The following is a 27,340-nucleotide window of genomic DNA, read 5'->3' as shown; positions in this document are numbered from 1 at the left end:
GTAATGTCCTAATAGCTAGTCATAGACAAATCATAGGCATAGACTATGACCTAGTTCGAACTACTTTCGTTATTATTGACGCTTTTGTATGCCTATAATATGGTTAATTCTATCTATACACTAACTGTTTCCTATAGTTTTGCCTGCGTATTGTAGGAATTACTTAGAGCCTTTATGGATAAATGGGCTATTTAGTGGTTTTTTGCTTCATATCGGAGCAGCACTTTTTCCGATAAGCACATTCAACCAAACAAACAAACTCTTCAGCTTAATAGTATGTATTTATAAAATTACGTTTCGAAAGTACATAAAAGTCAAATCTAAACATGAATTGATTTTCATTGAATTGTGGCTAAATATATTTCCAATTGGCTTATGTTTAACTGATCACCAGATATAGTAACAAATAGCAGACAAAAATAGTAAATGATCACCAAAATGAAACTCGCATTTTAATGTAAAACTATCACCAAAGTTTTAACACTTTGCTATCCTATTTAAGTAAAATGAGTCCAAATAAATCATTGTTATCCCAAAAGTAGTAAATGATCACCAAAAGTAGTAAATGATCATCAAAATTATACTAGCGTTTTAATATAAAATGATAATCAAAGTTTTTACATCTTGCTATCCTGTTTAAGTAAACTGACTCCAAAAAAATAAGTTCGGCCTGATACAATAAATGTAATAAGATTATGGGGACCCTTTTCCTGCACTAGGGTGGAAAATTGTCTATTGCATGCCTCTAAACAGTGCGATAAGAGTGTGTTTTCGAGGGAGTGTATTGAGAAACACATTCTTCTTCTTCTTTCTCCTGCCCTGTTCTCAGTTTTACTTGGGGTCGGCGCAATATGTCATTTTCTTCCATTTTCCCCTGTCACTCGTCATACTGACACTCACGCATGCATTGCAAGCCGGACACATAACTTAATATGGCATCATAATACTTTATTTGGTAATAAGCCTACATTTTATGGCAATCACAGTGACTTATTTAGGCAAAAATAATACATTAATTTGGTCGTCAAGAGTTGGTGATCATTTACTAAATTTGGTGGTCGAATACAATTTAAAGTGAAGTCGTGACTAAAATAGCTGGTACTATTACATTTTTAGACTTTATTTTCCTGGTGTTCAGTAGATATTTCTGGTTACAAATCTTAGGGTATCAAAGCATTTTATGGTGGTCATTATATTTGTTCCCTTTCCAATTTAACAAAATATCATCCTTCACCTTATTACCTTCAAAATTATCAACACAAACAACCTGTAACTACCGGCCTTGACCGCCAAAATCACCAAAGAAAACATAATTCCGTAATGAGAACAGTAACGTTCGCATCAAGTCGTCGCCATCAAGTGAATGACCAATGATTGCGCGGCGCGTGACGTCACAAGACGTTGACCGACCAATCAGCGTTATTGTTCTCACGACAAACAGATACACACGTCATCGAGTGTGCTTGTGACGCACGGCGGTGTGAGGCAGAAGATGTAGCGGGTTTTGACAAACTAGAATGAATTGGTAATGAAAATGATACAATTACGGAAAAAAGAGTCTTGAGTTGGCACAGGTCTGTTTTTATTTAAATAGTACTACTCTTCTTGCATATAGAAAACATACGATTCACATTTCTAATGCAGGCCATCTTCCTACCTAAATATTATGAAACATTTAGTAACAACGTTGAGACTTTTATAGTTTACGGTACTAAACAATGATTTATCGGGAGGGCACAATAGTACACCCCTTTTATAAGAATACAATAAATGTGACAACATGAATTACTCGTCTATAGGGCTAAAACCTATGTAGGTATATGCTCCTAACAAATACCTACTCGCTACCGCTCATCCCATACACCACAAGCGGCGCCCCAAAACGCAAGGGTGAAAAGTGGCCACCGGTCAGCCACTCGGAGCGACCGCCGCGTCCCGGCCGCACCTCCACACTGAACCGATGTCACTAATCGCCGCCAACCGCGGCCGCACAAACATTTCAATTTAGAATTTTCTTTTTTTTTCGTTCCATGTTCGAAAAGTTCTTGCCAGTTTTGAAAGGTTCATTTATTTTTTCGTCGAAAGAGGTTTTATATTTTTATTTTGTATAAATAATTTTGTTCGTGAGTGGACCAAAAAGTTTTTGCTTTGTGTGATTTGTCGATAAACGACCTTGCAGTTATCGATTATAACCAATCAAAGTTGTATAAACATTTAAATTGTGTAATTAAAAGTTTGTAAACTCAAGACTTTATAAAGACTAAACAATTATTGAAGTAATCCATTACATTCGTAAGCACTTAAACCATAACAAACATAATTCAATCAGTGTTTCAAAAAGTGAGTTGACCGACCAATTAGGGAGCCCAATTTGAAAACAGAACTCAACTTCGGTAACGCTCGGTGGTCTTCGGGACGATTTTGATTGGATAAGAGTTGTTTTAGTGAAAGTTTTAATGAATTTGAGTGGTTTTACGTTAAGTGAGATGAAACAAGCTGTGTTATGAGTGCGTTGTGAAGTTTCTGTAACGATGGATGCAACATGGACGCTCAAATTGTGAGTAGTTTTAGTTGTATATCTGTCCTTATGTTCCATATAAACATCTACTTTTTAACCTCCATATCCTATCCTGATATCATATCCTGATATGAATGCAAAAAAAGAGTTGTTATAAGTTTGACCACTATGTTTGTGTGTTGGTTCTGTGACGGCGGGCGGTAGCACTTAATATTACTAATTTGAACAGTTTTATAGTAAGTTTTTGGATGTGACAAAAGTTCTAAAACTTTTTTGGAATTATTTATGTCATTATTGATATGAAATGCCAATAGTTGTATCTTTAGTATTACACCTATAACATGATGACAAAGAACTCAGTTCTGAGACAATAATACTTAATGTATTCTTGTTTCATGTAAGTATGTCTTTCTGTACAATGTACATAATAAAGAGTATATCTATCTATCTAACTATCTATGTGTATAGCACCTAATAGCTACAATTGAATATATGGTGACCCAAAACTGGATGGACATATTGACATATCGAACCGCTGGTAATAATGTCACCCTGACGTAAAAATACACCCTCGGGAAACATCCCCATTAGTAATTAACAACCAATAACGACTGTGAAATGGGCCATCCTTGAACTTTTCGTTCCATACCTATCTATCGTAAATACTAGACTTTTAACTAGGTATAATATGTAACTAGAGTACCTTTTCAAAACAAAAGATAAACAGCTGAGACCCAATTCCACCGACAATCTATATATGTATATAAAAATGAAACCCGCTTTCCGTTGTCACGACATAACATGAAAACGGCTTGACCGATTTGGCTGAAAATTAGAGGGGAGTTAACTTAGACCCGGGAGAAGGTTTTAGGATAGTTTTTGTCACCATCCAGCTACGGGACGCGGGTGAAATCGCGGGCGAAAGCTAGTGTCCAATAAATGGTTTTCTTTCTTTCTTTTTTATTGAAAAAAAAAACAATCGTTCATATTGTTGCTTAATGCTGGACCCAACACTCGTAGATGCTACTTAAACACAGCTCTATACCTTTCTATAAAAGGTCGATATCTTAAAATATTCGTGCAGTCATTTAACTACTATATAATAAACTGTCTCTCATGCTGAAAACTTAATCAACTAAAATGATAAAACTTTCCATTGTAACCTGCATCGATTTTCAATTATAACTTATTAATATCATTACCTAATTTTAATTATATCGGTCCTTGTCACAGACATTCCTTAATTAATTCGTCAATTTTAATAGACTTTGTCTAGCGTTATTAAACTATTTAATAACCATTAAACTAAAATTAATTTAAAGTTATAAACTAGTTTTAAAACTGTGACCAAAAAGGTTAGGTCCAAATCTAACTTTATGACAATAGCTGTAAGGTTCTAAATAGAAAAAAAAACAATCGTACAATAACCTTTCTTAATTGTATCAGTTTGATAAAAAAATATAATTTTCTATAGAGTATAGATGTATATGAAATAGCAAACGTAACCCTGAATCTATGAGTCCACTACCAGTTCATTGACAAGCCCGATCGATGTGGCCAGCTGTTAAATCACATACAGGTTTGAAGGCTAGCAACACTTATGGCCAGTTTCATGACCTCTGAAGGGCCGTATAAGAAACCCATATTTTTTTAACTCGTCTAGTTATGAACCTATTTGGCACTTATTGATATTTGCACGATGCACATAGCAGATCTCAAATGACATGGATGAAACTGCTGATGAGTATCTATAGAAAAACCCAACATTCTTTCTTATAAATCCTCTTGAAAAATAATGAAGATACAAATAATGCTTTGATCCTTATACTTCCGCGAAGCGGGTGCACATTTGTTATATTTTTACAAAATCTCAGTTTCCTCACAGTATTTTCCTCGACTTTTCTTCACTGGCGTTCAAGAGTACTTGACTAGCTAACGATAGTGACTCGAACGTAACAAAGAACATTATTGTATATTTTTCAGACCAGGAAACTAAATACATAAATACTTCAACATGCTCAGAAAGCAATGATTTCACATTCATTCGGACAAGAATGATAAAAATATTTTCTTCATTTATTTTTGTTACACGCGGTTCCAACTGCATCTCAAGGGAACTTCTTCCTACATCGGGATAAAAAGTAGCCTCAGTCATTTCTGAAGCTCTCTGGATGACCTGTCTACCACATTTAAAACGATTCAGTAGTATTAAAATCAAACCCGACAGACAGAAAGATAGAGTTACTTTCCCATTTATAACAGTAAAATAAGGATATTGACAAACGAAGCCACATGTGATACCTATGTGAGTATAACTGCATAACGGTGTCACTTAGAATCCATTAGGTCTGACTGGGCTAGGGCGCGCCCGCCCGTGCAGAGCCATCTCACTGGACACACTATTAATATACCCCGGCTCCCCTTGTGATGATGCTATTTGTAGGCGTTAGCTGCCAAATTACGAAATATGTGTAATTTTAAGCTAATAGGTAAAGATTTTGAGATTTCTAGCAGAGTTACTAGGACGTATCGAGTCTCAATTATACTTCATTTTGACGGTTGAGTAACACCCACAATTAGGTACATTAGGACAGACAAAATTTATAATACTGATACTCGCTGGATAAGACTAAGCCGAATCTAACAGCTAATGAAGAGACTAGGCAGAAGATTATACCCCAAAAACCAAGCTTACATTTCATTTAATAAACAGGGTACATGCTCTTCTATAAAACCCAGACCATAGTTGACAATGAAGTACAAACGACTGGGTGAGACCTCACACTAATAGGTCGGTTGGTACTGAATGGCATACAATCTAGGTCACTGGTCAGCAAAGGGCAAGACTCCATCGCCTGTCCATTCATATCGACAGGTTTATATGGTATATACTCGTATATACATACTGGCTTTTCCTTCAGTTTCACCCGCTTACCGGGGGCACCTGAACAAAATATAGCCATATGTTGCACGAGGATAGTCTAGCTTTCTAAAAGTGAAAGAATTGTTCGAATCAGTCCAGGTTTGGAGCCTTGATGATACAAACAAACAAAAATAAAAGTTTCTTCTGTATTATATAGGTAATTATAGATTATAAAGTCGTGTTTATTCGTGCACAATCAATATGAGGGATGTATGCCTCCTTATTAATTCACAAAAGACTACAAGAGGACTTTAATGAGAACCTGCCTATTTTTAGTACATACAGTGGCTTGGGGGGTAATTTCTTCTTCTTTGGAATTATATAATTGGAATTCGTGTGAATTAGCTTCGTCTACCCACTCTAAAAGTATCTTATTATATCTTCGAAGAATAAAATAATGATTCATATCTTAGAATGATTAATATACCAATTTGCTAAAATATTTATTTTTTAGATAGAACTTTTAAAATAATGGTTCGGGATAAATTACGTACAAATCTCTTTTCGAATTCAGTGTATCATAAATAAAAATATCAAAGTTATCTATGACATATCTAAATACCTAGATACATATAACCCCCGATATCACTGACTTACTAATCTATAACATATTAATACTTAGCCAGCGAGAAACGTATTTAGTAAATAATTGATGACTAGTTGTAATACTCCGAGCATTGTATCGCAGTTATGGTAATGGCGGACTCACCAGCTGTCTGTATCAATAATATCTAGAGAAATCTCTGGATATTGTTGTTTTATTTATCAAAGCCTTTGATACTACAAGTCTGTGTTACAGAACCTAAGTTAAGATTTCAATACTATTTAAATAAGAGAAGAGCGGGAGAAGTACATAAGAACTCACAACTGAATAAAGATTAGCCTGTGTCCTTTCGCAGAATCTAGATTGTTTACCAAATTCATTAAATTGGTTCCTAAAAGCACGATAGGCAGAATTACTCTCACATTTCCAATATAGACATACCTAATGTAATGACTTTTATAGATGTTGCAGACAAAATGTAACTGTTAAGAGAATCTGATTCTCTTACTCATTTTAACCTACATCAAAATAATATCTAATTATTCCTAGGGCCTAGTCTAGATTTGCTTCTAGAGGTAGTTGGTATTGCTTTTGGAACTTGTGACAAAAACTAACATGAATACGCAAGTTTGTGTTTCATTGTATGTAAAACTTTCAGGCTAACACAGTTGAAACAATTCCGATTCAGGGCGCTTTGAAACAAAGCACTTATTACTAAATACAAACTACAAGTTTCTAATGAAATATCGATTTGCAGAAAGTTCCGAGTTCGATTCCACCTCAGTCGATTGTGGCTTCAAATCGAATGAGTTCAGGATAAACGATTAACTATTGTTGGCTGAAATTTCGAGTTTCCTTCAAATTAGTTGTCTTACAAAATGGAAAGTTTTCGCGAGATATTTATTGGTTTGCGTTCGGTTGTTTTGTTTTCAAATAAGAGGGATTTCACACTAGTGGATTTGACGCTCGGTTTCCGCGTCGTATCGCTTGGTTCATAGTGTTCATACGCGTGGTGTCGCATATGTAAAACAAAGCGTTCATATATGCGACAAAATACGCTAGTGTGAAGGAGCTCTAACTTTTTATTACATACAAAAGCTTATATATTATAGTCCATATTTTATCCAGGTGTGAAAATTAGTTCCCTCGGGATGCCGGTAATATTTTAAGGAATATCTAGTTATACAATGCGGATATCTCTCCACTAAATGAATAAAAATAACAAATCTAGCACAAATGCCAATTAGATCGAAGTTCAAGAGACTCGATTAAACTTATTGTTGATATTGAATTTCAATAGAACCGCGTCACGTCTCACGCCTGGCAACACTGCCGATAGATTTAATTGATTCTCTTCAATTATAATCTAAGATAGTTTCAAAGGAATTGCTTTTTGTCTATTTACATTTGTTTTAGAAGAGTTTGAAATTGTCATAAGTAGATAAGGTTAATTTCTAGGGTACCACTTATAACCGTGATTTTTATCACAATATTTGGATTATTTTAACGGGAAACAGTAACAAACAAACTGACTTTTGAATGTTTAAGTGCATGTGTAAAATACATGTATACTGTACAATATATTTTGAAAATTAGAAAAAAACTATTTGAAAAACCACGAAAACAAAGCATATCAATATCTTCGTAAATCCAATCTTACTAAAAACTATTTATACTTAAATCTATTAACACCCACACAACACCACGTCAGTGCGAGTGCAAAAACATCGTATGTTCGCGCAATAAAGGGCAGCACAGACATCAGACTGATAAACTGCACGGCGAGAGCTCTTCACAGCACGTCAGTAGTTGTGTTCACGATTGCACCTCTGGGGTTGTTGGGGTAAAAGTCGGTTGCAATGCAACGGTCATGTAGTGTAGGTGTAATTTTTATATGGCCGTCAGTTTTAAGTGATTATAATGTGCTTAACACCTAATTAAAATTTTGATTTTACTCTAAATAAAGGGAAGTTTTAAGATAAGGTTTAAAAAAGCTATTGTTAAACTGTTGTTATTGAACCGATTTCTAGTGATTGAATCTGCAGATCTTTTAACAAGAAAAAGTTTTGAAAACCTTCCTTCAGAATAACTCTAGCTATTGCTAAATGCACACTAGAACAACGTGTACAATTTTTTACATTTAAAGCGAAAAGACAAACTTAGTAAATCGCAATGATCATAAAATTTGTAAAGGGTTTTAATTGCTTGACGAATACACTACTGTTACTTTTAATTACAATAAAAATGTAACTGCTTTTGGTATATTATAACAGCTGCATATTTCGGATGATATACCTGAAATTGAGATTATATTCCTCTACCCAAAAGCTATCTCAAGCTAAGTGTATAGTAACTTTTAAGTAGTGTTTCTATCGTTTATTTTTATTGTGTAAACAGTAAAGTTTTAGTAACGGTGCTCTCAAGTGATTGCTTAAGTAAGTACTATGTTGAGCAATAAAACGAGTTTAGAGGTTTTTATTAGAGTGGGTATATTTTACGGATTTATTGGGGACCCATTGTACATATATCGAATAACGAACTTTATGGTAGTCACTACAAAATTCAAAAGTAAATAAAACACTTACACATTATAAATTATGATAATTTGTACGGAGTGTTTTAGATTTTAGTAATTGACCTCGAAGTAGTCAAACGTCACTTAACTTTCAAGCCCTACTGAAAAGTATTACTGTCGCAGAAATAATATAACAGATACCTATTGAATGACATTTGAGCCGTGCTTAAAATTGAGAACTGTTTCACTCTTTGAAAATCTATTGACAGTAGAACAATATACAACAAAAGATTAATAACACAAATAATTTAATAAATTCTACATCACACGGTATTAAGTACTATTGAAACAATAGTAACACACATAGCAATGTAATACCATTTACAATATGTAGAAACAAAAGCGCACGTCACGCCGTCCATTAATAGAGCTTGCATCGTCACGTCAGTGACAATGCACTATAATGCATCTGCAGTGTGCATCTAAAGCTATTAATACTGTAATTATAGAGCTCAATGAAGGCATTTATGTAGAGAAAATAGTGGAGAAGTGTGCAGAAAAGTACTACCTTTACATGTTTTGCGAAGAATTATAGCCGTAAATAATATGTGCGATCGCCCAATGTTTTCCCTAAAAATAAACGGTACTTAGGTATTTTTCTATCTTTATTTAGAAACTTCCAATTATATCTTTCGGTGATCTTGTTTATCTGTCTCTTTGCTTATAAACATCACCTGTAGTTATTCTATAACTAATAATAATTTGGTTGCTCCGAAGAAAAACAAAGATATTTATACACCTGTTTATTTATACAACAAAATACACAAGACCTACATTATTAACGATTATTTACCAAACGAGATAATTGTCGCTTATTCAACAGTAAATAATAAATATTTGTTTATTCGCATTAATTGATATATTAATGAGAAACGATGGAAGTTAATGAAGCAACAAATAACAAAGACAGTTGAAGTAAATATCATTACTGGACGCTGTTTACATATTGTCGCGTTTTATTATGAACGCAGCTTAATTAGGGATACTTTATTTAACTGTAAATATTAATATTTTACGTTTATAACATGTAGTTTTTATGCTCCGCCTATCCGGAATAAAATTGGAATAAGGCAGGAGTGTGATGATGATGATGTAAGTAGGTAGTTTTTAGTTAATATGTGTCATACCTATTGTGCTAGAGAGGAGACCACGGACTAGCAAGCTCAGCGTAGGACGTCCACCATCAAGATGAACAGACGACCTTATAAAGGTCGCCGGAAGACGCTGGATGCAGGTCGCCTCCAACAGGTATCTTGTGAGATCTAAGGGGGAGGCCTATGTTCAGCAGTGGACGTCCTATGGCTGAGATGATGATGATGATGATGATGATGATACCCATTGTTGTGATCCATTGGCAATGTTTTAAAGTTTTATTTTAAACGTTTTGATTTAATTATCATCATACATCATGGTGACCCGGGTAGCTGAGTAGAAGAGGTCAGATATATAAACGGACGCTCCATGTGGCACACTGGTACTCAGCTGCATCCAGTTAAAAGTCCAAGCCTAACATAGTTGGGAAAAGGCTAGGCAGATGATGAAATCTACTTAGCAGAATAATAAATTAAATACATAGGTATTATTATTTACTCCGGCATTTATATCGCTGTACCTACAAAACTCCGATTTGGGAATCAATTTGAAATAACCGTATTTCTGTAATAAGCCAATTACAGTACATACATACGAGTATGTCTTAGTCCAGCATTTCTATAGAAAATCGAGTTCGCATTGAAATATGTTTATGTTAGCATGTTGTATAGAAAATTACGAGTTTCTCCTATATTCGTATGATGCGATCAAGAGTTTATTACGTGACCTTATTTCTGCGATTCAGTTGAATTTCAATTCAATTTTATAAGGTCAATACTTTCCGTAATATTGGAGATCTGTTCTGCCTTAATAAATAGGAATTAGCCTTTAGAAAATTATGGTCATTTATATAGAATGATTGAAACATGATTGATTCGGGGCCGGGTTATAGATTTCGTTAAATGAAAGTACGATAAGTTAATGTCAATCACCAAGCCACCTTGAGCAAGAGCTGTGATAAACACTTATTCTTTCACTGTATAATAATAAATTATATTGGGCCAAAAAGGCCGATAATGATGATAAAACTAGTTGAACAGTACTCGCTGGAGAAGTTACTGCAATCTCCGTTGAAACCCCGTGACTCTCAGATGATTAGAAAAGACAAACTTACCTGGGAAACAGAGAAGTGGACGGGAAAGAATCTGCCAACGACGGGGCACTCGATGCCGGCCGGCCAGCGGGAAACTTCCTCCACACTCGCTTCAGTAAAGCATTTCTTCTAGTCTGGGTGATACGGGCACTAGCGGAAAGCACTTCTAGCGAGGGTTTTTTATAGCTTTTCTTATCGCGCGACAGACCGAGAGCGACACGAATATTTTGACAGACAGAGAGACAAAAAAACAAAAGCGAAACCCGTCCTGGCAGGAAAAATACAAAGAAAGAAATGAGGAATGACCACGAAGTTTGTATACTAGTATTAGTCGTGGTTTCCCAGAAATGTAGAAGTGTCAATGTCATCTATTTAGTTTTTATGCAATAATGTTACTATGCGGCTGTCAAAGGCATTCTTTTCATTGAGTAGTAATACTCGTTGTACTGAAAGCGTAACAATGTCCGCTCAGTTTGTCACCATTACAGCGCACAATACCGCGTGACGCCGCGCTGATCATTGTACGATGCAGTGTTAAGGTGCATGTCCACTGTGGTGTAATATTCGTGTCTTTTGGGACTTTTGTATTCTCTTCAGATTGTGTCATTTTTGCATGAATGGGTTTGATTCTGAAATGAATGGGTTATAGTAATTTGTCTTTTTCTTTAAAGTAGTCACGCTGGGTGTCTTATCTTGGTAATTTTTACACTGGTCAAGAAAATATGGTAAAAACCGACCACTCGAGCCGCATACGACTAGCATATAAGTCGATACCGACTCTATATAACCAATGCAAAAATCTAGCTAATTAGATAAACATACCAGAAGTCCACAAAATTAACAGAAGACATACGTCACTCCTTGTACATTAAGTATACAATCCGCGCTCCTCTAAACTTCGACACATTGCAGTGTAATGAAGCCCCTACAGTATTAAGTGAACAATGATACATGTGTCACGGTACGGTGTTACGGTGCGTCACGGTACGGTGCGCCACTGTATACGTGTTCGCTTTGTGTAGTGACTGTTTGTTGTAATTGATGTACAGGAGTGGGAATTCCAGTTAAATTGTGTGTTCATGTTTAAGGAATGCTTGAGTTATTAGAAACAGTAACATAATTATTTTTCTATTTCATTTAGGGCTGATTTTTCAATCGCCAGATAACTTTTATCTGAGGAATATGTTTGACGTTTTGACAGCTTTTGTATGGAAAATATGTCAAACCGCCATATTTATTCCTCAGATAGAAGTTAACTGATGATTGAACAATCAGCCCTTAATAGTCAAAATATTTATTCACTCGTTAAGGTATTTAAAGATGTTGATAATCATGTTCAATTGTAGCCTAAAGGTCTTTTTATTGTGTTGCAAATACTATATTCTACCTAATTTGTTGGCGTACTACTTTTAAAACTAAAAATAATTATAATGTAGAAATTAAATTGTATTAAACAGAAATTACCATTTTACTACGCTTACGATTAGTCTCTTGAAACGCGGGTAAAACCTTAGTAACATCTAGTATTATTATAAACTGCATTCCTTACTACGCTTCATAGCGCTACGAATGTAATTTCGTAGCGTCATGTTGCTACGCCGTAGCCCGTAGTATGCAAGTGCGTTGCAATCAGCTTTGCAGTATTGTATTGAGCTTACATTCGAAGTGCTGAGATGCACTTTGTGAAATCCAGTATTGTAGGTGAATTCTGATTCATGGAAGTGCATAACTGAAGCTTTCAATGTAAATCCTGAGAAAGGTGTGCTGCTTGAGAAAGCTCGCATTCATATTTCAGAGAAACACCTGGATACATTCATGGGGCTTTCACAAAACTATTTAGCACAGTTATTTTTCAATTAAAAGGGAGTTCAGATTTTTTTTACTAGCCTCTGGGCAAAGGCTTCCTCCAACTTATTGTATTAGAAAAAAACTTTGAAGTTTTAGTCTACAAGCTTTGTATCCAGATCCGCAAAGTAGTTCCCACAGAACGCAAGGCAGGCCAGTAGCGGAACCTATTATTTTAATATAACCATCATCTTCACTCTGACGACACTATACTCTGAAAATTTGAAATTGTAATTAAAGCAGGCACCATAATTGAAGCTTCAACACTCAAGTTATTACCTTCGAAACGCCGTAAACTGTCTTAATTGAACACGAAATCTACTTCCGTTTCCGCGTACATTCGTATATTACTTTCTATGTATATAAAAGTAATTAAACTTGTTATATCTGTCGTCAAGTCGAAGATATTTGTCCGTCTATCTGTTTATAAGCGGAGTAGCACACTGCAAACTTTTAGTCGGCCGATAGTTTGTTTGGGCTCATAAATCAGTATGAAAATGAATGGAAGTATGCACATTACAAAGATCAGGTATTTAGCCTGTATCAGACTGACTGAAAACTTTGATTGGAATCAAGATTTTCATTGTTGAAAGGTTCTTTTAACCTACAGACATGTGTTGCTGGTTAGTTTGATGCGCCACTTCTTCCAGGCAAAAATACATGGGAAGTGGTGAAGAGTGGGCGTTTCTGGGGATGTCTTTTGTAAAGGCGAATGGCAGGCTTGTATGGGACTTTCGTACCGCTAATAAAATTTCGTGTTTTGGGATATTTTTTGTTTTAATTGATGGGTAATATGATAGACAAGCCCTTTGTAAATTCTTAGATTTTTAGAACTTGGGAAGTAAAAGTTATAACCAGTTTTGTTTTTTAAGGTTATGTACCACAGTATACCCATATAAGTTGTTTTAGCTAGGTACATAAACATTGTTATGTTATAATTGGTGGGTAATATGATAGGCAAGCCCTTTGTAAATTCTTAGATTTTTAGAACTTGGGAAGTAAAAGTTATAACCAGTTTTGTTTTTTAAGGTTATGTACTACAGTGTACCCATGTAAGTTGTTTTAGCTAGGTACATAAACATTGTTATGGTAATGATAAAATAAATGTTCTACCTAGCTTGTCTCTTAATCTTGGGTGTGTTTTAGGTAGGTACGTACAATTAGGTAAATAGATAGATAGATAAGGATCGTACCCACTCAGTAGAGTGCATTTAGGAGATACCTGTCCAGCAGCGGACTGCAACAGTTTGATAATGGTCAAGTTCTCGGGTTTCGAGTGTGGTATAATAAAACAACTTTGTTTTTGTAGGAATACACATCTATTTTATTGTTCTTATAATTATTTAATCTATTCTTAGTATTATTTCATCAACATAGAAACTCATGTGCAGAAATACCCAGACCCAGAACAACTACTTGCAGATCATTCAAATATTTGTTCCGTGCGGCAAACATGGTCAGCAGGTGTTATCTGGAAAATATTTAAGTGATTTTGAGTATGATTCAACATTGCTTTAAATAACTATTTTAACAGTGTTACACAAACCAAGTTAGGCAAGTAATCAATACATGTAAGAGATCACTTATATGTTTGTTAATGTACAAACACAACAATGATCGTTTACAGGACAAACTGTAAATATTTTTTACAACCACAACAACGTTTGTTATTTTTTCAAATAATGTTAAGATTAGTTTTAGGTACATTCATATTATTTTAGTATGAAATCGTGTAGTTTATATGGTGAGTCTACTTTTAACACGTAAAAGTTCTCACTTCGTAACTGGCACACTCGTACGCAAAATGTTATTTGAAAACTACTTACATCTCTAGGATATGTCCACAGCCGAATAGTATTGACGATATCTTCACTCTCATCGGATAAAGCGTGCCTTCGTATTCGCGACAAGCGAACGTTGCAATTGATGCATTGCAAACTCGTCATTTTAAAGCACGTACACACACAACGCAAGTAATAAAGCGTCCTTTCGCGAAAGTACTATCAACAGATAGAGTACGGAGGAGCAGTTCCTCGACTCAACGTAAAAATGACCAGATAATTTGCTTAAATTGCTCAGATGCAGTAACAAACCACAATCCAAAACAACAGCAAAGAACTGAACAGACACTGACAGACAGAGACTAGACTCTGAAAGATATCCGTTACCTGTCAATAAAATAATTGCCAATACAAAATAAAAACATTGATGGTGAAAATAATTTATATAATTAAATTGTCAATTATTAAGATAGTATGCAATAATTATTCATTTTAAGGTATAATATGTAATTGGTTAATTATATTTACTGTTATTTCTATGTTTAAATAATTATTTATCATTTCGAGCCTCGTGATATTTTACAAATGGCAACTTCTAAAAACAGAACTACGTTTAGTTGCGTTTAGTTTAAGATTATATTACGTTTAATTACTTGAATCTTTTAATTGATATAATTAATTAATCCGGAGTTCTAAAAATACTACACTAACATTAAAATAAATGACTTAGTTGCCTTAATAATTGGTACAAATTCTATAACTGAACAACGACAAAAATATGCGGTACGAAATCTGCCATTCTCCTTTTTGACGTTCAAAAAGTAGGTACTGTTTTGTATAATAAACGATTTTGAATTTTTGATTAAAAAAAAATGCCTTCCAATATGTCAACTGTCAGCCGACAGTTTAGTCAACAGTGTGCTACTCAAAGTAATTAATTGTTACATCCGTCGTCAAGTCGAAGATATTTGTCTGTTCGTCTGTTTATTAGCGTGATGGTGTCGTCGTTAACTGAGATATTGCGAAGTTTTGTGGTTGCTTATTTTATTAGTGGTATTTATTGTGTTTTAGGTAATAGGTGTTTAATGTTCGTTGTCTTTTGTGTTATTAAATAGTAATAGGTATTTAATGTTATAGCAACCTTTTGTGGTGTACATAAAATACATCATGTTTGTCATAAAATACATCACCAGCAACCTGTGTTCGTTTTACAATGTTTTTTGTGATAAGTAACTCTGAAACAATGGCTAGTGTAGTATTAACAGGCTGTTTCTTGCGGATTAAATATAACCTGTAACCCTTACGAATAACGCCGTAATTTTCTTTTAGTAATAGAAGTATTAAAAATGGTCACAAACTATAGATCTTTATAACATCAGTATCTATAAGTATATAGATAACTGCTTAAATAGCCTTTTTCAATGAGAATACACTCGTCATCTTCAGTGGGCCATATTTAGGAGAATAATATCAAGAGTTACTGGAAGAGCAAATCCTTCACAATTGAAGTATACTTGTAAACATTGAGTGTCTGTTTGTCTTTTGTAAACTGTGACACTTATTGCGTATTGTTCTGCTGACGAAATTATGGAAACCCAGGCAATATTATTAGGTATTAAGCTGTTCAATTCAGTTCCATCCTAGTTCCGAACGAATCACTTCGCATATCTGAATAAAAATGCTATAGCCTTCCTCAATAAAAGGGTTATTTATCACTAAGGATTTTATTTCAAATCAGACAAAAAAAAATTTCAACTCTTAAGCTTTATCACAAAACTATACAATATACATACATCATAAGTGCTATTTACTACATGAAGCTTGAAATAAGATTCGTTGATAGCAAGCAATGCTTTACTACATAGCGATAAAACTAAATTAATAAAATGCCAGTTCACTTAAAGACAGAAAAGTAAATTAAAATTCTTCTCCGTCTTCAAAACAGTCCAAGCTTATAACATTACGTACTGAAGTTTACATCTAGAATTAAAAGTATTTCAGAAGTAATATTATCCAGTGCACTCTGCTGCACGCTTTGACACTAGAAAAGCACTTTAACTGCACTCTGCATCCTGAATATTTCAGTCATTCGAGATTTCAGCTGAAAAGAGTGTAGAGTGTACATAAATATGTAATGTAACCTTTACTGTGTAATGGGGGAAAAAGTATTATTGTTATGTAAGATTTTGAATACTGATATTCTAGTATATTTCATAGTTATTCTAGTTTTCATTTCTGACTTGAAGTATCTTTGAGAAACGTGATAATGTATTCCAACGTTGTACATATTTAATGCATTTTCACAATAAAATTGAGGTCCATTTATCATAAACTACAACATCCTTTACAAAAAATTGCTCTTTAAGACATTCAAATAATTTACCCACCCCTAAAACTACTACAAATTCTCCAACCACACAAACCCTCTCAAACTTTCCTCCATTAACAAAGCCTATCATCTCCCTTTCCTTGACCTTGAATCTCTAGTCCACGGCAAAAAACGTGTCGTTTGACCCTAACCCTAAAACGCTATCACCGACGAACCATCATAAACAACTAGCTCAAGGACAAAGGTACGTAACGAGACCCCCTCGCGCCGTAAATCTATCGAGGGGGTTAACTAACAATTAATTACCCCGCTAGTCCCGTCTAGTTTTATTAATAGGGGGCGAAGTGATATGTGCCGAGAATTTGTGTCAATTTTAAGGTATTGTCGTGATATTGGTCCCAGGTTGCTTATTTTTGCTGGGTGGCTGGAGTGTTGATTTTGTTTCAAATTTTCTTAGATATAGTGAAGAGGTTTTAATTCTAACACTTTTTTTATATCTACGTGTAATAAAATTATAAAGCTGAAGAGTTTGATTGTGGTCTCAAAAATTGACGGATAGCCAATTTTATAGGGTGTTGATAGAAGTTTTCAAGGGACGTAGATGAAATCGCGGGTGGAAGCTAACGACTAAATAATTAGTAAAAAAAGGTAAAGGCGACTATTAATAATCCCTCCAAGGATCACATTCTGATCCAACTTATCAAAGAAATCAGCACGCTCATTTAAATAACACTTAAATTAATTTACTTCCGAAGTAAAAACTTGTATTTATCGCTTAACACAAGATACTTTCCCATAAATCTCCCCGGCACCCCATGGAGATTGTAAACCCTTGAGCAGGCGTGTCGGACGGGCTATAACTCAGCTTGCCTAATTGAAAGAAGTACGTCTGATAGGGGAATTCTAAAAGTAATTTATGTTTTGAATATAAGTAGGTTCAGTATATTGTTGTAAAAGTGATCAAGTTTAAGTTTACTTGAAAAATAGTTCGGGTGCGTTTTAAGTTAGTACATTAAAACAGCAATAAATTAATTCATTGCATTCTTCAAGCCTTTCTAAATATAATTAATTTCCTTTGCCTTTTTGAAAGTTGTAATTTATATACCTCTTATTTTCTTGTAGGTGATGGTTAATACATATAATTGATTCGATTGATGGTTAATTGATTATAAGGGGACCTCTTAAAGCTTGCATCACATTTGTGGCATAAATAAATACATATAAAATGCGATCAATGTGATAAAATGCGAGCGAAAATAATTTTGATAAAAATCTTTTCTGAATTAGTTCAACTGCATCAATCAAGATACCGTTTATACATTAAGATACCGTTTTTAATATATAAGACTTTACCTAAAACTCAACGTGATTTCGTTTCATTACACACAATAATCTGTAAAGCATTTTTAATTCGATACTGGCTGTACTGTAGAGTCTGTGTAATAAATGGAGGTTCAAGCTGAATGCTGCTGAAGCTAGTGACGTCGCTATGTGCTGAAGTATTAACTCGTGTAAGCTGAGGGAAATGAGTGCTCTCGTGTTACTGTAGTTTTATTGGGCTTAAGTGCATTCAAAAATGCTTAAAAATATGGATGAAAAATGGGCAATATTGTAAATATGGTTGACATGGGGGTCGTGGTGGCCTAGTGGGCAAAGAACCAACCTCTCGAGTATGAGGGCGCGGGTTCGATTCCAGGTCAGGCAAGTACCAAGGTCAGGTTGCCCGGGTAGCCGGGTCGAGGGGGTCAGATAGGGCAGTCGTCAGTTCTTGTAAAGCACTGGTACTCAGCTATATGCGGTTAGACTGGAAACCGACCCCATATAGTTTGGAAAAAGGCTCGGAGGATGATGATGATGATGGTTGACATGGCAATTTATGTAAGTCGCCTTGTTATACCACTTAAGTGAGCTTAACATAAAAAAACATACCAACATTCGAATTGAGGATCTTCTACTTTTAGGGAAAATCACTGAAATATGGCTGAATGGTGAAACTCTTCCATTTTATTAGGTTAAAAATCGTAACCTACTCTATGTCTGCAAAACATACGTACATTGGATTTACCGGTTAACGTCCACATCCTTTTTGTAACAAAAAAAATTTTCGTTATCCTTAAAAACTCAATCATTATCTTACCTCTAATTAATAAGCTCTAAACAACTATAATTCTCTCTCTAATCTCTTCAACCACGCCTATTATCCTTATAAGGTGCGGGTGCAATTAAGGCCACAATGGCCGTATTACCATACTACACGGTCTATTAAGATGTAAGGGACAGGCCGGTGTGTACTCAGTCTTATAATTAAGACACCTGGATTACTGCGGGTTAAACTGGGCAAGTGTGTGTCCATTGTTTTAAACATGTAATTCAAAGGATTGGTGAGAAAGTAAATGAACGGATATTTGCAAAAAAAGACATTTTAATATTTTCTCATTTATTTACAAAAGGTTTGAAATGCCTTTCCGGAATCTCATACTGTTTTCCATTGACTATCAAACTAACTAAATATCAAAATCAAACCGCGTAAAAGGCGGCTCCTGTGCACGGGGTCTCGAGATAAATCACATAGGAAGTGGTGCGTTTTGGGGGCTATCTTTTGTAACGACGTTCAAAAAGTGCTAATTTTCACTTACTTTGAGTAAATGACTTTTGATTTGAATTGAATTGCTTTATGGGTTTTTAAGTAACTTTAATGAAACAGTCTGGAGTTTGAAACTTAGTGGTGATACACCCATGCATTGGAGACCGCAATAAATGAAGGTTCTCGTATCGTCATCAACAGTGGGCATATACCCAAGTTCAAACTTACCGTAACTTAAGAATATCGATTAAGTTCACACTCGCAACTAATCACAATTCATTGTTTGTTTAATTGCTTCTCAGAAATACTTTAAACTAGAACTGATTCGCGGCTTTTCAACTCTCAGATTAATTTATTTCTGAAACTATTTAAATGAAGATTGCGTATTAATTAACGTGCTAATAGGTTTTCTTATAAGCACTTTCTTGAGTATAATTTCTGTCTAGATTTAGTTCTAATTTCAGGATTAAATGGATTTAGTTTAGATTGAACTAGCTTAGAGTAATCTATGTCTTAGTTTGAGTGTTAAGTAGTTTTTTGTTTTTTCGTAGTATTTTTAATGCAATAAGATATTTTTGAAAAAGCTTCTTATCGAGTGAGCCGCAGGTTTAATCCCTTACCGAGATTTAGTGTCAGAGTTTTCTTACATCGGTCAGATACTTAGCCTTTTGACAGAAAATCTTACCTACCAGACGCGAGTCGTGGAATTGTAGTAAACAAATAAGATTTTTTGATACCGTAAATGTTTAAATATCAATTGACATTGAAAACTTTTTTTATCAAAGTGAGGCTACATATCTTTAGTTAGTAAAAAATATCTAGTCACATGTATCGTACCATTTCTCTCATAAATAGTTGACAATAAAAGTCCACTACATAACTTAAATAATAGTCAGTCAATATACAATATTTTACGTCACATCAGCATGGATTCTCCATCACGTTGTCATCCCTTTTATGTCAATATATCTCAAGCGATATTCTTTTGTTTTCGACATACAACCAGCACTTTGATTTTGCATACTTTACTACCGTTCGGAGTTCGAATAGAATTTACTTATTTTTTTGGACAAACAAAATTCATCTTATTTGGGGTAAATAAAGATTTATACTACAAAAAACGTTTTGTTGGAAACCAAATTGCATCTGAAAGGCTAGGATAATATTTATGCTAGAGAAGTAATATATAGTTACAACAAAAAACATTTTAGAATAGAAGGAAAGGAATAATAGAGGTTTCAATTACGTAGTAAAGTTCTCACAAAAGCAATAAAGTTATCTAACATTTACCAATGTCCCATAAAATTCGGAAAGTAGCTTTCAATGCGGCTTTCCTAAAAACCTGAGCTATAAAACAAAGTGTATTTCATTTTATTTGAAAAGCATTAGTATTAACAAGCATTTGTATAGTTTAATGTAGAAATGCCACAATACAAGTAAAGAGGACAGTTTAAATTGTTTGTAATTTATATAAACAGTAGATAGTTTACTTAGTTTTTTACAGGTACAATGAATTACATGGGTACAGTTTATACTGATATAATGAAGGTAAAGACTACCTTCCTGTGTTTATTAGTCTGAACGCCTAATCTGAGATACAATTGGATTGAGTCGAAATGATCTTTCAGGGTTACTTGGTCCATTTATCAAAACTGGCTATTGGTTTTATCTGGAAGCGCATAGTAGTCGTAAAACCGCTGGCAGAATTCCTGTTCTTACTGTATTAGATCACCGAAATACTTCATTGCTTTTTAAATCAGAAATTCTAGAACTGAAAATTACAAAAACTCCACTTTTATGACTGAATGAATATCTATAAAATCTAGCTTTATCTGTTACCTACTGACCTATCTGTTTACTGTCACCTCTGAATCAAATACCACAGAGTAATTGACATTACCGCACCGCTCGTAAAACTTTTACTACTAAAACCGGACGAAACCGGATGAATCCGGACAAGTCTGGACGACTCCGGTCCGGATGAATGCTCGTGAATTTGATTCTTAGAAATTAAGACTTTATATAACCGTCAGTCGGTTTGTAATATTCGTAATGTAAAAGGTTTTTTTGATTGAATGGGAAGTTTGACCACGATTTACCTTAAACGAAGAAAGATACTTTTATAGACGATTTCTCAATACAATAAATAACACAATAATATTGCTTTTTGATTCTATTCCAAAGTCAAAGGCTTTTGTTATCATATAGACTTGTTACCATTGGACTTGTTACCATTTGAAGTTGACCTAGGTCACGGTCATGCGTCATAGAGAAATAATATTTATTTTCCAAAAATATCATTTGAATATATAATGATGTTGATAACACCAACGCTGTTTGTATGACTGACAGCTGTCTGTTTGCCGTTTCTTATTTGTAGAAGTTTGTTTTAGTAGGTTTGTTTCGAGATAAAAACAACTTTATATATTCTTCTGAAGATCATAGTGAAGTATACATACCTACATATACAGACACATAGAAATATAATAATTATAATACCTATATACATGATACCCAAGATGCCTATATAATTATGGCTAGCAACTACCGTCTTGAAGCAATAGGACATTGGACTATGTCATCATCATGCATCACCACCAACTTTCAGGCTCTGAGTTGCTTTATGAAAGTTATTTTATAAAATCCACAAATCCGCCTAGGAATCGAACTCTTAACACCGTGCACAGCACCCAGACCACTAAGTACGAAAACAAGACAGTTTTTTCTACAAAAATATTGACCATTAACCTTTACAAACAGAAAATATCTCTCACATGTATTTACGCCATTATCAGTGTTCAAAAATCCGGATTACGTAAAAGATTTGAAGTGAACTTGAAGAAATCTCGAACAGGACCGGTTCACCCGGGTATAATGTGATCCGGGACTCAAAGCAATAAGCTCGGGGATCAGGAATAATATACTGCTTATTGCGAGTGGACGGGAGTTTGTAAATATTGTATTTATTGTTGTGTTAGAGGTTATTGAATAAAGTACGTCTTTTATAGGTCTTTTCTTATTTACAAATCTTAAAGTTAAATAAGGGTCACTCTATTTTAGCTGCAACAGAAAGACTTTTAAGTTAAAATTTTGTAACGTCTAATATTTTCGACATGAAAGACAATTAAGTGAGTGGGTTTTTACCTACAAACTAAGCTTATTTTCCTTGCTAAATGTAATATAAGGTGAAATAATGAAACAAAAAAGTATGCTATAAAAAATAATTGTTTTACAATCAGGTTGCCAAAGTATTGTATAATATAAACGTTAGAGACATACAATGCAGTAAAACATATCCTTATAAAAACTCCGTAGGAAGATATCAAATCAATGATTCCAATTTTACATGAAAGATCAAAAATAAATCAAGTTGGTCTAACCCAGTCGCTACTCACATTTTAGGCCTAATAAAACGCTTTTTACGTGTCATATATTGAATCATATAATGTCGTTTAGCTGCTGTTACGTTACGAAATATAGAAGCACACACCTGCCGACATTTTTGTCGTAAAATCGCAAATGCTATCGGAAATACTGACGCTGCATTCTAGTGGGGTATCGACGTATTGTGATGGTAAACGACATTTGGACTAGGAGAATATTTTTAAAATGTGCTGCTCAAAGTAATAGATTCACATAGAATCGATTCTGCAGCTTATGTAAGTTATTTAATTTTATATCTATCTTTCAAAAAGATGACTAGGTAGTAGGTACTGCACACTTCATTAAATGCGGCTCAACATCCCATCTAAGAATTATGTAATTTAACTTCTTTGTATCAATTCAATTCCAACCATCGCGATCTAGAGCAAGTTGCATTTATTTATTTTCTATTCCTTTCCTTAAATACATTTTGATCAAATCATCTCAATGAGCAACCAATTCTACTAATGTTACCATTAATGAATAGTAACTAACTACTAGAAACTCATTACTATCATTTAATCATCACTCAATATCATGTCAAACTATCCCATCCAATTAATGCTTACCACTAATCACCCGATCTCTATCAGCTACGCCCATAGTGCTCAATCTCCCCGCGTCCGATGGGATCAACTGATTGATTCTACAGGAACAGGACATTAGTCTTACTGATAAGCTCTAAGACCTGTCCGTATAGACAGACTTGATGTAGGTAGCCTAGATAAGTGGGTAATTGAATATGCTCCTATAATTGAGTTGATTAGGTGGTGGAAGTTTTGAAATATTACAAGAAATAACTATTAATGAAGATTAGTGTGAAGTCTTTTAATATTAAAAACAAAGGAAGCAAACAAAAATAATATTTACTTTTCGTTGGTTGGTTTTAGTGTGCTTTAGAAAGAAGATCCTGGCCAATATTTATCGATTAATTCAACTAAATATTATAAAAATGGGAATAAATTAAACTCTGCACGACGTGAGGATCTGCCCCAAAATTTGATGATGTATTGGATATACCATTCGAAAACACTGATTTCTGTGTTTTAACATATTTTGTGCTAGAAAGCAGAAACTTTACACGACTTTTGTAGCAAAACCCACAAAGTTGCATTAAAAGCCACAAATCTAAGCACAAAGTAACTCAAGGTAACTCAATAAGTTACTGCAGCGTAACAAAGTGGACTAAGTAAGGCATGGTGCACAAACGCGGAGAGGTGTTAACGTTGAGTACTAAGCCTTGTAATCGCCGGTGAGGGCGGAATATTTTACTCAAATTAACTGTAAAACTGTAAAAGTTTTTTTGTGGTTGGGTGCAATTTGTAGGTTTTTAACAGTTCCTAAGCTTATATTATTTTGTAGCCAGAAAGTGTGGTAAGACTAAGCAAAGGGGTGTTTTTGAGTAACTGAGCTATAGATGTCAAATAATACTGGTAAAGAAAGAAAAATATATATATATATATATATTTGCGCAGACGCACACGTATACACACAAAAACAAGACAAGAAAAATAACTATAACAAGATAAACAGAAATAATACTAAAATAACTTAATACTAAACAACAGTTTTAATCTATCGTCCACAGTGTCGCTCTCTACTCTCACAGTGGTACTCAACTGTACCCTGAAAAAAGCTTAGCAGATGAGTTTCATTTGATATTGAATCTTATTTTAGAACTACGCTGTCGCTAACCTATCAATTTTGAATCCTTTTGAAAGCAATTTATTGAATCCTTCAAATACACCAAAAACAAAACAACTGTCGGGAATGGAAACCGACACTCGTGGCGTGATAGTCAATTAACTTTATTGCTCTCACACGCTTCAATATCGTTCTGTTACTGTAGTACCTACCCAATATATTAACTATAGATACTCCTCCTACTATAGTACTTTTATATGCACTTGTGAACTGTGACTAAATAGAGGTATCGATTGGTAAATAAAAGAGGCAGAAACTTGATCAAAGCTTACTAAAATTCACCTGTTTTCAGCCATCTACTTGTCATTACCATTTGCCTAGGCTGACCTCAACTGTGTTAGGAATCGGTTTCCAGTACTGCAGGATGCAGCTGAGTAATAGTGTTTTACAAGGAGCGACTGCCTATCTGACCTCCTGAACCCACTTAACTGGGCAACCCAATACCCCTTGGCACTGTATCAGACTGAAAAACTCGTGCTTAATAATAAACTAAACCATGTAGGACCTATTATTTTCTCCTTTAATTGGGGTTTTTTTATTACATAGAAAGTGAATCACAGTTTTAACTATGTTATTATAATATAGCGTTAAATTAGGAGCTATAATAAAATATATCGTCTTTGGTTCTCTGCAAAATATATATAATTTAATGAAATTAAATACTGTTATTATAACAATAGCGTAATTAAAATATTACCATCGTAAAAGCTATTCGTGTTAATTATTTTCATAGCTTCATAAAACCGAAATAAATAACTACGTTTGTATAATTGTGTACAATTACGACATTCACATGATAAACTAACATAAATACTGAAACTGAAAGTTTTATAGAACTTGTCAACATGGCATGCTATATGAGCCTAACCTTTGTTAACAGCCTGAAATATTTTAGACTTTTTGTTTGTTAAACTGAGTCTTGTAAACAAAAGAGGTCAAAATTGCAGTCACAGGTAACTTGACATAAATTAGAAATAAGTTAGAAAGTCTAACTAAAATGTCTAAAATGGTCTAACCTCAGATTAGTCTAATAATGTGGTTTTGAATGGCAGAGTAAGTATATAAAGATCTATTATGTATTGATTTCTAACACTTACTCGTATAGACATTTCAATAAAACTACTTTTACAGAATTTATCACGGTTATATTAATATTATTTAAGAATGGAATATTTTTTAGCCATGCACTGTACGTACGCTTCATTAATCAATCTTTTGTACTAACATTTCAATTAGTTCCATTACCAACACCACCAAAATAATAACATTACTCTCTAAGTAGAGTTATAAACAATTTAACTACAGTTCTAAACTTCGCCATAACACTTAACAAGGAGCAGTTAAAATCACTGCTCTCTAAACCATTGTTTCGCCGTAATATTTTAACGTTATCGCGAAAGTAAACTCATAAAATTACCGTCAGACCGTGGCTGCTTAAAATTTAATATTTCTATAGAATTCCGTGAATTTTCCTTTACTTAGAATGTAGGCTGGAAGTGTCAAAAGATTATGATAGCTTCATAAAGAAAAAGTGGTGAGGTTTACCGTTTTATTTTATAGCATGATCACACTTGAAAAGGTAGAATAGAAATTAGGAATTTATTTTAATTCAGTGCTGACTTTGTAACTTTACAAGTGTAAGAACTCCACTCCAAGGTCTAGGACTCCTCTCCAAGAAAACGTCAACACTTTCAACAGACTATCAATCTTTATTCTTTTCAACACCATCTCGCTTGCACGACCGCACGGTACGGTGCTCCGCTCAGAATCCCGCCATTTGCCAAGTGTTGCTAGCTGCTACACTCAACCGGAAAATGTCATTTTTTAAATTATTTCGTTTGGTGAATCAATTGAACAAATTATTATACTATTCAAAATTATAACATATGAAATTAGATATCTAAAATATATCCAAACCTTACACTCGTCCATCCTGACCTCGTGTATGTCCCCATACACGTACTAGGTGGGCTAACCTTACACTTGGCCAATAGCGATATTTTACAAAATTCATAAAAGGACAGCACCCCCAAAACGCCCCCCTTTCACCACTTCCTAGTGTTATGGCTGGGAAGAAGAAGTGGTGAAGAACAAACTTCCCAGCAACACAGCTGTCTATTACAATTTAATTATAATTGAATTACAACTTATACAATTCAACATCGTTTCAAATTATATTCACAAAAATTAAAACAAAAAAAACAACACTGTATCTGTGAAATAATCATTAACATTAATAAGCCTTACATACATTATATTGGCATAAATATATTGATTGAGACACCACAGCCAGAACACTAATGCTAACTCCTTCAACCATTCATTTCTGAAGGAATTACAACATAAACTCATCATGTGCCTCGAACCAATCAATTCTCGAGGACTTCCTATCCCTCAACCATTCATTTCTGAGGGTTTCAACTAGACGAACTCCTTCAACCATTCATTTCTGAAGGAGAAACTAGAATGCCTTTAACCATTCATTTCTAAAGGACTTACACCAAAAACTCATCTGCATGTGCTTCAAACCAGTCAATTCTCGACGACTCGTGACGAATTTCTCTCTCGAATCTTTAAACCAATCACTTCTTAGAGTCGAGGAGCGATATCTGTAACAATACTAAATTCATACAATGAACAAGTATCCGATAAAAATAATCAAATCAAAATAATCTGTAAATAAGAATCATAAGAAAATAACTAATTTAATCTAATACATCTGTTTCGCAATAAATATTTATTATATCTTTTAAAACGCTCATCTACATTTCATCACCACTACCATCATTACTCGATTTATACACTCAATCAATGCCATCATCGTTCACCCCCAGTGACTCCGCATGAATCAAAAGACGCATTCAATCCACAGCCACGGCAGCGTTGCGCACACACTAGGCGTACGCGTACGCTCAAGTACTAGGACAGG

General features: G+C 34.3%; 2 protein-coding genes and 1 long non-coding RNA gene across 5 annotated transcripts in view; 1 reads left to right on the top strand and 2 right to left on the bottom strand.

The window, feature by feature from the left end:
* The window catches only part of Dnalig1 (DNA ligase 1), a 362,733-nt gene that overhangs the window by 203,244 nt on the left and 132,149 nt on the right, over positions 1–27,340 (bottom strand). The window lies entirely within an intron of this gene.
* LOC110376650 (uncharacterized) overlaps positions 1–27,340 on the top strand; it is a 223,185-nt gene that overhangs the window by 153,458 nt on the left and 42,387 nt on the right. The window contains exon 1 of one of the 3 annotated variants that reach the window (XM_064041619.1): positions 2,282–2,557. The exons of the other annotated variants lie outside the window; for them this stretch is intronic. Within the exon in view, the coding sequence (XP_063897689.1) occupies positions 2,543–2,557 (15 nt within the window). The 5' untranslated portion in view covers positions 2,282–2,542. Of the gene's footprint in view, positions 1–2,281; positions 2,558–27,340 lie in introns of those variants that run through there. 3 annotated transcript variants of the gene reach the window in all.
* Positions 13,887–15,133, bottom strand: LOC135118769 (uncharacterized). Its single transcript, XR_010277777.1, has 2 exons — positions 14,417–15,133; positions 13,887–14,061 (listed from the first exon to the last, which is right to left on the bottom strand). It is a non-coding gene; the product is annotated as an uncharacterized LOC135118769 (long non-coding RNA).

This window comes from Helicoverpa armigera, chromosome 25 (assembly GCF_030705265.1).
Source record: "Helicoverpa armigera isolate CAAS_96S chromosome 25, ASM3070526v1, whole genome shotgun sequence".
Taxonomy (NCBI): Eukaryota; Metazoa; Arthropoda; class Insecta; order Lepidoptera; family Noctuidae; genus Helicoverpa; species Helicoverpa armigera.
The sequence above is the reverse complement of the archived record's forward strand: the minus strand, read 5'-3'. Positions and strand labels throughout refer to the sequence as shown.